This window comes from Dermacentor andersoni, chromosome 3, assembly GCF_023375885.2.
Source record: "Dermacentor andersoni chromosome 3, qqDerAnde1_hic_scaffold, whole genome shotgun sequence".
Taxonomy (NCBI): Eukaryota; Metazoa; Arthropoda; class Arachnida; order Ixodida; family Ixodidae; genus Dermacentor; species Dermacentor andersoni.
In genome coordinates this window covers 238524324-238536884 of record NC_092816.1, presented here as the reverse complement: position 1 = coordinate 238536884, position 12561 = coordinate 238524324, and the positions used below count along the sequence as shown (strand labels likewise).

The following is a 12561-nucleotide window of genomic DNA, read 5'->3' as shown; positions in this document are numbered from 1 at the left end:
TCAAGCCAGTGTATGACAGCATTAAACAACCTTAATACTCACACCTGCGTGTCACTTTTGTAACAGAGAGATGCCTCTGTGTCACGTGCATGCATCGCAGATAATGGACCGAACAATTACTGCGCGGGGTGGGTTGGCTCACTTTCATTTTACTCGCCTTCGTACATTAGAAATGCGAAAATACAATGGAATATACCAGTGCGAAGGTACAGCTTGACAAAAGGCAAAAACGTGTCACTGGAAACAAAGTTCACTGCACGTATACACAAAACCCCGCAACAAGATATTTAAATATACGTATAAGTCTCCAATAAATCTACGTATCTAAAGAAAGTCACTGTATACAATGCGTCAAACAAGGCAAATAAACATGTTGCAATTAGAGATTCACAGAATCCTAGATCCCACCCACATTCCATCCACTCCCCCCGACGTATCGAGGGCGACGGAAGGCGGCGCGCTTGCTCCCCGCTTTTCTCTTTTGCGCACTCAAGAGTGAGCCGCCATCGTCGTCTCACCCAATCCAGCCCAACATCACCCTCCCTATGCTTTCACTCGCACATACAGCATGCGGTGCGCGGTCACGACGTTATCGCCCGTGGACTTTGTACCAAACATGAGGGTGACGGCGACGGCAGGAATGCGCCTGGACTATCCGGCAACTGAAGCGTCCCGTGGCCCATTACTGTCCGCAAACAAAGAAGTAGCAAAATGGAACTTTCATCATACGACAATTCGCTGCGCCACAACAATGTATTTCTTTTATTTTGTGGGGCCGGGGCACTGAAATCAAAAAGCGCAAAGCATGTTGGCCACAATCGAATGCCTACTTTGGGCACCTAATGTAGCTACCGAAAGAATATCGAAGAAAACGTGAGACGCTTGGTCCACCGAGAACCATACGCATACTGCCCGGTATCCTACACTGGTGAGACAAGACTTTCCGGAGAGGTTGCGCTCAAGCGAACGCGGTGCAATTCGTCGAGTCCCCTCAGTGATGGCGGCGAGCGACGATAGTTTCTTTTTGAAGTAGGTAAAGGCAAGGCGCAGAAGACCAGGACTTAGGAAGGAGAACACAAACGACAAGACGGGCAACTGAAGCGTCCCGCGGCCGTCTTGTCGTTTGTGTTCTCCTTCCTAAGTCCTGGTCTTCTGCGCCTTGCCTTTACCTACTTCAAGCATGAACCAACTAGCCCAAGCAAGAGTTTTACTTGAGCAAGTTTCTTTTTCTCGTCTGCTAGCCAGAAAGTGCCCAAAACTCTGCCAGGCGAAAATCTACTCCGCTAGAGAAAAGCGAACCCGCACCGAAGTGCGCCGCGCGGTGGTGGGAGCAACGCGAGAAAAACGCATGCGCTCTGGCTGCCTCTGGTAGCCCGCGGGTAGGGTATAGCGAGAACAAAAAAAAAATGAAGAGGCTCAATGTGTCCTCGCGAATAAAAGTCGAAGTAGAAAAAATAAATAAGAGCGTAGTTACCTTGGCTGATTTTAGTGTCTTGACGCGGATGCTTTGGCGTAGGTGAAAAAAAAAATGATATTTTTTTATGTCTCATGACGGCACAAATTAACCACCACAACGCTTAATCTCATCCGACCTCGCTGGTGGCTTTGTCAACTTGTCTGATAGTGTGTTGATTTGGCTTGTCTCGTTGTATGGTCCGATGTAAGACCATAGAATAAAGAACCAGTAAGACTTTAGAAAAGTCAATGCACCTTTGGCGTCCAATATTTATCGTAACGTAAAACCCACAATGTTCCGCAATTGAAAATCTAAAGTACAACTTTGGAAATGTCAATGCACCTTTCACATCAAAAGTTGATAGCTTTATACCCATAAATTTCGGAATTGACATTCATGCGCTGCACAGATACCGCGGCCTCCGCAAGATGCCGTGGCGAGCCCGTTCGCCATCAAAACGGCCTTGAAACTTCGTGCTTGGTTATGTGACTACCGGTGCATGGGCGCTGCCGCGTAATCCAGCCCAAGTTCGCAAGGTTCGCGCTGAAATGTCTTTTCGAGCATGAAAAAGACACTCTAGAGAAAATTCGTAATGATTGCCGGCACCGGGGATTGCTTGGGTGGGCGGTGCATGGACAGCATGAGAACATATCGGGGGGGGGGGGGGGGGGCTGATGCCCCATAACCCCCCCCCTGGCTACGCTCCTGATACATACATACACACACACACACACATATATATATATATATATATATATATATATATATATATATATATATATATATATATATATATATATATATATATATATATATATATATATATATTGTAATGGGGTGCACTGAACAGTTCAGATGGTAGCGTCTGTTCGTAATCGAGAAGGCAGGTAACGCAGAGCAGGAACAGCTGGTTGCCCGAACGGCTCACACTCGTGCTAAGCACTGGCGATGCGGCTGGCCCACTGGTTGTACTGCACGCATGGAACAGACGATCTGGCTGGCCTTGTTCTTGTGCTTTTCTTCTTCATTACAATTACTCCCGGTGCAAAAGTGGAGCCATCCTGGCGACTTACGACGTGAAGACGAGCGGGTCGTAGAATTGTTTCTGGCGGCTAACGTGAACAACATCCCGTCCACGGCGTCGCTTGTAGGATGTCGGTGTAAGCTGCTCTATGACATAGTTGACCGGAGAGGTGCGTTCGACAATGCGGTATGGTCGATCATACTGCGAGATAAGTTTTGTCGAAAGTCCAGGCGTGGTAGAAGGCACGGACAACAATACAAGTGTGCCGGGAGCGAAGTTCGGATTCGTAGCGTCGCCGTCACGATTGGCTTTTTGTCGTTGTTGGCCGGTGGAGGTGAACTTTCGGGCTAATTGCCGGCATTCCTCGGCGTATCGGGCGAATGCTGAAGGGAGCACACTCTGATGTGTCTGGTGTATAAGGCAAAACCGTATCGATGGTATAAGAGGGATCGCAACAGTAGAGAAGAAAGTATGGAGAAAATCCTGTAGTACTTTGTGTAGCCGTATTATGTGCGTACGTGACAAATGGGAGGATGATGTCCCAGTTTGTATGCTCCGATGAAACGTAAATGGCGTGCATATCACCAAGGGTGCGTTTGAAACGCTCCGTAAGCCCGTTAGTTTGAAGATGGTATGCAGTGATCGTCCGGTGAAATATGCGGCATTGAGCAAGCAGAGCTTCAACCACCTGCGACAGAAACACACGGCCTCTATCACTCAGCAGCTCCCGAGGTGGGCCATGACGAAGAATGAAATGATGGCGCTGAAAGAATGCAACGTCACTGGCGGTCGCTGCAGGTAGAGAAACGGTTTCAGCATAGCGTGTAAGGTGATCAACTGCGACAATAATCCATCGTTTTCCAGCGGGTGTTAGCGGTAGCGGCCCGTACAGGTCAATTCCCACACGGTCGAAGGCACGAGCAGGGCACGGAAGCGGCTGTAATAAACCGTGGGCCGGATGAGGCGGAGATTTGCGGCGTTGGCATTGCGGGCTCGAGCGCACAAACTTTCGGACAAAAGTAAGCATTCCTCGCCAGTAGTACCGTTGCCACAGGCGTTCATACGTCTTCAAAACGCCTGCGTGTGCACATTGTGGGTCAGTATGGAAAGACGCGCACATGTCGGAACGCAAAGTCCTAGGGATAACCAGGAGCCACTTGCGACCATCGGGCTGGTAGTTGCGTTGATACAAGAGGTTATCCCGGACAGCAAAATGGACAGCCAGGCGACGCACGGAGCGGGAGATGGGAGATGCAGGCGAGCCAGAAAGGAGATCCAAAAGAGAGGCCACCCAAGGATCCTTGCGCTGTTCTGATGCGAAGGTGTCGATGTCGACCGAGGATACCGCCTTAAAGGGGGAGAGGGAGGCCGTGTCGGCTGGAAGCGGAGAGCGGGACAGAGCGTCAGCGTCAGTGTGCTTGCGAGCTGAGCGGTATATGACGTGTACGTCGTATTCTTGTATGCGCAGAGCCCAGCGGGCAAGGCGTCCAGACGGGTCTTTTAAAGAGGATAACCAACAAAGGTCGTGATGGTCAGTAACCACATTGAAATGCCTGTCGTATAAATAAGGGCGAAACTTCCCGAGTGCCCAAACGATGGCCAGGCATTCTTTTTCTGTGACGCTGTAATTGCGTTCCGCTTTGGTCAGCGCACGACTGGCGTAAGCAACGACGTACTCGGAGTAGCCAGGCTTGCGCTGCGCAAGGACAGCGCCAAGGCCAGTACCACTGGCATCGGTATGCACTTCAGTTGGGGCGGCGGGGTCGTAGTGTGGCAATATAGGCGGAGACGTCAGGAGACGGCGTAAGGTCACGAATGCGGTGTCGCATGCAGGAGACCAGGAGGATAGGTCGTTGGCGCCATTTGAGAGTTGTGTCAGAGGTGATATAATCGAGGCAAAATTGTGAACAAAGCGTCTGGAGTAAGAACAGAGACCGATAAAGGCGCGGAGTTCTTTGAGTGTCTTAGGTTTCGGAAACTCTGCCACAGCGCGAAGTTTTGATGGGTCGGGGCAAATTCTGTCTTGTGATACGACGTGGCCTAGAATTATGAGCTTGCACGCGGTGAACTGGCACTTTTTCAGGTTCAGTTGCAGGCCTGCGTTGGTCAAGGACGTCAACACTTGCCTAAGGCGAAGAAGGTGGGTGCTGAAATCAGGGGCGAACACAACGATGTCGTCGAGCTAGCACAACACGTGCTCCATTTTAGGCCGCGCAAGATATTGTCCATCATTCGTTCAAACGTAGCAGGCGCATTGCATAGGCCAAATGGCATCACATTAAATTAGTACAAACCATCTGGTGTAATGAATGCAGTTTTAGGGCGATCGACGGCTGACATCAGTACCTGCCAGTAGTCCCAGCGTAAATCCAACGAAGAGAAGAATTCAGCGCCTTGCAAGCTGTCCAGAGAGTCGTCAATGCGCGGTAGAGGGCAGACGTATTTTAGCGTTATCTTATTAAGACGAAGATAATCGACGCAGAACCAAAGGGAACTATCTTTTTTGTGACGAGAATTACAGGTGATGCCCACGGGCTATTGGAAGGTCGAATGACGCCGTGCTGAAGCAGGTCGTCCATGTGCTCACTGATCACCTCACGCTCCTTGGTGGATACGCGGTACGGCCGCTGCCGCAATGGCGCGTTGGAGCCAGGGTCCATGTGGTGGCTGACGGTTGACGTGCGACCCAGAGTAGGCTGAGCGACATCAAAAGAAGAGCGGAACTGGGCAAGCAGGTGAAGAAGCTGGGAGCGCTGCTCGGAAGTAAGGTCATCGGCAATGAAAAGTGTGAATAAGTCAGATGATGGCGGAGCAGAAGTGGAAAGTGCACAGACGTCAGTGAGCACTGCATACGAAGCATCCGGCACGTCGGTTATAAACATGTCATCAAGAGGCTAAACCTGGCCAAGTGCTTCGCCGCAAAGAGCCGTCAGGGCTGTAGAAAGCGGATTGCAGACAACGATGGCGCTGAAACCGGCTCAAATATCAAGCGTGGCGAAAGGAAAGGGGAACGTCCTTGCGGGTTATGAAGAGTTCCGAATGGAGTCAAGAGGACAACGCCTTCAGAGACAGCGCCACAGAAGACGGGAACAACGGCAGATGAGTACGGCGGTATGGCGATGTCTTCCCGAAGAACTAGCTTTGCGGGAATAGAAGCGGCGCCGACGAGGGGCACGCCACACAGAGGCGATAATTCGACTTCAGCACGTGCACAATTAATGACGGCGTTTTTTCGCGAAAGAAAGTCCCACCCAAGTATCACGTCGTGAGAACAGGACTGCAGTACCACGAACTCCACAATATATAGAACGCCCTGAATAACAACTGTAGCTGTGCATGCTGCTGAAGGCTGAACTGGCTGGACGCTTGCTGTGCGAAGAGAAAACCCAGAAAGTGGCGTCGTAACTTTTCGTAAAGCGCGAGAGAGGCGTTCGTTTAGGACAGACACGGCTTCTCCAGTATGAATTAGCGCAACGGTAGGGACGCCATCAACAGTAAGGTCGACGACGTTCGAAGGCGACAATGGAGGACTTGTACAGATCGATGGCGACGCAGTTCCTGCCTCCTGAACTGCGGCGCTTAGTTTTCCTCTTGCGTGGGGGAAGAGCGCCGACGCATGGGGGACAACGAGCGGCGACGCGGGGAAGGTGAACGACGTGTAAGGACCGGGCGCTCGGCTGGTGGCCTGTTCGACTGCCGACTAAAATAAGTGTCGTGGAAAGGCTGTACATCGGCGTAGGAAGGCGACTGCAGAAGCCCATCAGAGTGCAGCATGCCGCGGTGGAAGAGTCGTGCAACATGGCCGGGAATACCGCAGGCATAACATATGGGCCTGTTGTCTTGCATGCGCCAAGTATTAGCAAAGACAGGAGCAGGTCTATGAACGGGATGGTGAACGGGTGGTAGCGGCCGAGGATGTAGCGCAACGAGGGGTTGACGAGGAGGCTGCGCGGCGGCGGATGCGTAAGTAAGTAGCGCGGCGACAGGGTACTGCTGATGCTGCATTGGTAGAGCCTCAGCAAGTTGGTCTTCAATAAACCGCCGGAGCGAAGGGGCGAGCTGTGTAGGATGCTGTTGCGGAAGCGGCTGCTCTTGGGGTAGCTCAGCGAAGGGTACACTGTAAAAAAAATTTGCCTTACTTTACAGAAAATGTGCTGGTAATTTGTGACCGAACACTTTTCCGTAAATTAAGAACGGTCATTTCCGTAGAACGGACAACTGTAAAAGAGAGACCGTAATACAAGATAGGAGTGCTTCTGTATCTAGAAAACGGAAGACTCTGTATTCTGAATCTGTACGATAACCGTTAAAGTACGGTGCTTGTCGTATTCAGAAAACAGAACACACTGTATGCTGAATCTGTACTATAACCGTTAAAATACAGGTGCTTGCCGTATTCAGAAAACGAAAGACTCCGTATGCTGAATCTGTACTATATCCGTTCAAGTACAGGTGCTTCCCGTGTTTCCTCTTGCAGAGCGCATCCATTGTTCGGACAATGTGGCATCGGGGACAAAATTGCCCAGGACGTGTGAGAGTGGACCAAATTTTATTGGTGCACTATTTGCTGGGATGAGCCGTGCTAACATTTGCGTTCGGAATGTGCATACGTGACCCGCTGTTTTCAGCGGTCTTGAACAGAAATGCAATTTGGTCGATGCTCGCACTTCCAGGGTACTTTTGTCCACGATAGTACATCTCCTTTAATGCAAATGTCATGAAGGCAGCTCGTAGCCGAAGCAGCAGGTCACCATTGAGAAAATTGTCTTGCCAACACAGTGACATGTCTGCAGAGATAAAACACTTTGCACTTTGTGATATGAATGCATTGCATAGCATATACACAAAAAGGTGCAAGATTTCAGTTATTTCCACAGGCGTAAGCTCAAAATTTAATGGTCTAAATGGACCTTAGCTCCTGGTAAACCATTAGCTGGTCTTTTTTTCAACACAAATGCCCGCACATTACATGTGTTGGCAGGAGCGCTAGCGAACTACATTGTACTTGCTGCCACAACCAAAGTAAAACTTGGTAACAGTGAGTGAAAAAAAACCAGCATTCCACAATACTGATTCAAGTCATCTGGAAAAGTTGCTTAAGTTATTGTGCACCCCCCACCCCACCATAGACACAATTATACACCACACTGACTCTCATGGTATCAACCATGCTATTATAACACTAGGCATCAAGTGAGGAGAATAAGGGGATAAGAGGGCACCATTCTTTGCTTTAGAGCATCAAATGTGCTTTACATTAATGCTACATTCCAACTAACAAAGGAGCAGCCGGTTTGTGAGATAATCACCAATGCATACGAAAGCTAATGACATTCCGTGCAGCAGAATGTTGCCGATGAGATGTTATGCGCACAAGTGCACTCTTTCACACAAAATGACAACCTTGTAACATTCGCGGTGCTGGTCGCATTCTACGTTGTAATCTGCAGATAAGATTGCCCCGCTTGCCGCGATATCTTCCTTTCTTTTGCCACCCCATGATTGGCTGCTTAGCGCTCAAAAAGCGCGTCGCCGAACGAATAAACGTCATTGTCTTCCTGGCGCTGCGTGGGTCGTCTGTTCCGTGGGCCGGTCGTCCTGCCGCCCTCGGTGTTTAGCCGTCGAATACGTAACAGCTGGTGGCAGCGGACTGCGGACAGCGGATGGAGCACACGTCGGCGGTGGCCTTGGCGTTCGGTTTGGTGAGAGCACGGCTTACTTGACTTCATTGGGAGCATTAGCGGCATTTACTTGGTAGTCGAGGCTTTTTGACTTTGCTAAATATTAGTACGTGTAAGAGTAGCACTTGTTCTCAGCAGTCATGAACCTCGCATCATTAACGAAACCCAACCTAGTGTTGCTAGCAGAAGAGCTAGGTATCCCTGTACAGAAGTCGATGCGTAAACCTGCAATTATTGAAGCAATATCCAAATGCGGAGCGAAAGACTTCGTGGAATGTTGGAGGACAATTTCCCAACTGTTAAAACAAAGAGAGATAGAACTGAAGTTAAAAGAGATGCAGCTGCATAGCCTTGAACGAACTGACAGTTTCGACATGCGCGGATACATGCAACCTTTCAGGGCTGGTAGCGACATTACTTTTTACCTCGTCACCTTTGAGAGGACGTGTACTGGAGCAGCACTTGCAGAAGAGACCTGGGCGCAACGCCTCTTGAAATCGCTTCCAAACGAAGCAGCGGACGTAATCGCGAGAATGACAGATGAAGATGCGCGTGACTACAATAAAGTAGAGCTTCAGCTGAGGCGAAAGTACAGCTTGTCTACAGAAGCCCTAAGGATGAAGTTTCGTAACACGAGGAGCAGTCAAGGAGTCATTCTCGCAATTCGCCTATAAATCCATAAGCTTGTTGGAAGAATGGCTTAAAAGTGCCAACGCATACGCGAACAAGCAACGTCTGATTGAAGTGTTCGCGCTAGAGCAATTCTATGCGTCTATTCTGGAGCAAATGCGCCTGTGGATTCGGGACAAGCCAAACGTAGATACGTTGCAAATGGTAGCCACTTTGGCGGACGAGTACTGTTCCCGCAGAATGGAAACTTCAGAAGTGCAAAAAAAAAAAAAATACCATCGGGAGCGTTCAAAAAGTTTCCGAAAGGAGCGAGAGAAAGCAACCAACAGAAATCCGACAACGTTCCCGCCCTAGTGCATGCAGTCAACTCGAGTGAACCAACAAGTTCCAAGTTTGAAGAAAAGCCACCGTTGGTCAACAACCGGGCGATATCGCAGTAGGGTGCCGACAAGCAACTGTGTCCGTTAACTTGCTAACTAAAGAGAGCGATTTACTCTTGCCTTACACCTATGACATGACGGTGAACGGCGTCAGTTGCAAAGTTCTACGTGACACAGGAGCTACATTTGATATCGTCCACCCGTCGTTTAAGAGGAAGCTTTAGCTCGGGCCCAACTCCAACGCGGCCTATTCAAATACATGTCAGACGCAAAAACGTTTTTCTGAGATAACCCCTGGACCGATTTTAATGAAATTTGTTGCATTTGAGAGAAAGTTAAATTCTAGTGACTGCTGGAAGCGGAATTTCGATTTAGGTCCTGAATTTTGTTAAAAGAATTTTCAAAAATACGAAAGTTTGAACAATATAGGAGCACGAAGTTAAGAAATTCATATCTCTGCGTCAAGAACAGATATCGCAGTTCTGTAAACGGCATTCATTAGATCGTTCCAAGCGGACAAATTCGCTATGACATTTTATACCTTACGGGAATTTGTTACGTTGTTCACAAGGGTTCTGCAAAAGCTGTATTTCCATATTGCTAAATTATTTATTCATGTGTGATATATCAATTTTGTCCGCATTAGACGTGCTAATAGATGCAATTCACAGCACTGTATTATCGTTTTTCATTGTTGAATTAGTTGTAAACTTGATAGTTTCGTTTTTTGAAGATTTCGGATTTTTGCCAATCTTTAATAAAATATTGACCACGTAAATCGAAAATTCGACACCAACAGTCGCTAGATAAGTTTTTCTTATAAATGCAACCAACCTCATCAAATTTGGTCCAGTGCTTGCTGAGAGACGAATTCTCTTTTCCATGTGTTCAGATAGGCGCACCCGAGCTAAAGCTTCCTCTTAAGCCCAAAGACCTTACCAGATCGTGTGTATGGGTGCGTCAGGCGCTAGAGCCCGACACGAAGTGTTTGCCGGTAGCCAAAGTTGAAATGACGGGCGGCTTCGGCAAATTTCAAACTGAAGCCGCTGTTTGAGACAAGCTGCTGCAAAGAATCCCTTATATTTTTTTTCTAACAAATCAATGAGGGCCTTGCAAAACGCCAGAATGGAACTACATGCGCACCCCTGTAATGGTCGTCACGAGGTCCCACACAAGAGCGCAAACTACTCGTGCTACTCGCGGCGCCGACATTCCAGAGCGAAGTGATTCGTCACAAGCTGCCGCAACGAGCGAAGCCGTTCCAGCCACACCATCCGTTAATTCCCCGGCCGCTTCCGCGCCCGGAGACGAAACGATGAGCCCAGTCAGTGACAGTTTTCAACTTTTTGCAAAAGTAGACAAAAGCGTTCTCAAAACGGATCGAGCGAACGACAAGTCACTACAGACGTGCTGGAAAAGGTCCAGACGGAACCAAAAGGGACCAGTATCATTCGCTGCAAAAAACGGCTTCTTCTACCGAACATTCAAAAACAAGAAAGGCCGCTCTTTCGAACAGCTGGTAGTTCCCCAAAAGTATCGTGCTGCACTTCTCGATCTGGTTCATAGCAATAGCTGGGCTGGCCATTTAGGGATAAATAAAACTAAGAGCGGATTATTGAATGACTACTACTGGCCGATGTGCTTGAAGGAATCTGAGCAATGGGTACGTTCTTGCAACGTTTGCCAAAGGACCGGACGGCCAAACGACATTCAAGGCGCCTTTGGACCGAGTGCCTTTGATTGGCGAACCTTTTTGCAGATCGGTAGTCGACCCTGTTGGTCCATTACCAGTAACATCGGCGGGCAACAAATACTTGCTAACACTCATTTGCCCTGCCACGAAGTCCCCGGAAGCAGTGGTGTTACCGGAATTAAGCTCAACAGCTGTAGTCAGCGCGCTACTCGGCGTATTTGCCAGAATCTGATTTCCCAGTGAAATCCAATGCGACCAAGGTTCTGTGTTTACAAGCGCGCTTACCACGACATTCTTGAAGAAATGTGGCATATCCATTCACCACAGCTCTGCCTACCACCCGCAAAGCAATTCAGTTGAAAAACTTCCCTCGGTAATGAAGCGCATTCTGCGTGCGCTCTGCTTCGAGAAGGGCACAGACTAGGACGCAGCTGTTCCCGCAATGCTCTGCGCTCAGTCACTCGCGAAGCAACTGGATTCACCCCGGCGGAACTTATTTACGGTCGAGCGCTGCGCTCCCCGCTCCCCTTGCTAAAAGAAAAGTGGGACGACAAATCCGTTGTCGAGTACGTGCTGACCTTGTTGAAACGCCTTCGTGAATCGCAAGAATTGGCGCAGGTAACCATGGCAGAAGCGCAGCAACGCGCGAAGGTGTATTTCGACAATCTGCATGCACTCGAGCCTTCAAGGAAGGCGACAAAGTGCTAATTTTGAAGTCGTCGAAGGCAAACAAAGTGGAACTAGCATGCGATTGCCCGGACACCAATTAACCTGGTAACGACGCCCGGTAAACGCAACGACGCGACAATCTACCACTGCACTCTAAAGAAGCCATTTATCGAACGTATAGAGACGCTGAGCATCGTCCTAAACGAACCAGATGAAATAAATGTTCCAGTCCCTCAAGTGCCGACCCCTTGCTCTTCCCCGTCAACAGACGAAACACTCGAATTTGTCGCTAAACAAGCTTCTTTAACAATCGAGCAAATAAAGGAGTTAAAAGAGCTTCTACACAACTTCAGCGATTTGTTCAGTCTCTATCCCGGTAGGACAAACCTTGTGGAACACGACATTGAATTGCCATCTGACCAACCCTTCCGTAAAAGGATGCGTGGATTTTCGCCCAGTCATGAGAAGCCGTTGTACGATTCCGTTCATGAAATGTTGACACTGGGCCTCATTGTGCCAGTAGAAAGCGAAAACTTGTCACCGATGTTTATCGCAGAAAGTCCTGGCAAGGAACCCAGACCCTGTATTGACTATCGTAAGCCGAATTCGATAACAAAAACGAAGACGTTTCCCATTACTAATGTTGACGCCTTGATCGAAAAAGTTTCCGCGGCACAGTACATTTCTACGTTAGCTTTGGTACGCGGCTTCTGGCAAGTGCCACTGACGGAAAACGCCAGTAAGCTCGCCGCTTTCTTGACTCCGACAGACACATATCGCCCTATGGTGCTCACTTTTGGCCTCAAGAATGCACCGTTCGTATCTTCAAAACTAATGACTCGAGTGCTCACAGGCACCGAGTCTTTCGCTGCGCCCTACGTTGATGACATCGCTGTTTTCTCGAGTACTTTGAAACAGCATTTGGACCATCTGCAGCAGGTATTCCTTCGAATCCGCGAAGCAGGCTTGACTCTCAAACTGAGCAAATGCTGTCTTGCAAACACTGAAGTCCACTACTTGGGGTACGT

At 49.0% G+C, this 12561-nt stretch overlaps 1 protein-coding gene across 3 annotated transcripts in view; it reads left to right on the top strand.

The window, feature by feature from the left end:
- Positions 1 to 12561, top strand: part of LOC140216674 (uncharacterized) — a 267143-nt gene that overhangs the window by 66755 nt on the left and 187827 nt on the right. Inside the window, exon 1 of one of the 3 annotated variants that reach the window (XM_072287032.1) lies at positions 8046 to 8182. The exons of the other annotated variants lie outside the window; for them this stretch is intronic. Within the exon in view, the coding sequence (XP_072143133.1) occupies positions 8144 to 8182 (39 nt within the window). The 5' untranslated portion in view covers positions 8046 to 8143. Of the gene's footprint in view, positions 1 to 8045; positions 8183 to 12561 lie in introns of those variants that run through there. 3 annotated transcript variants of the gene reach the window in all.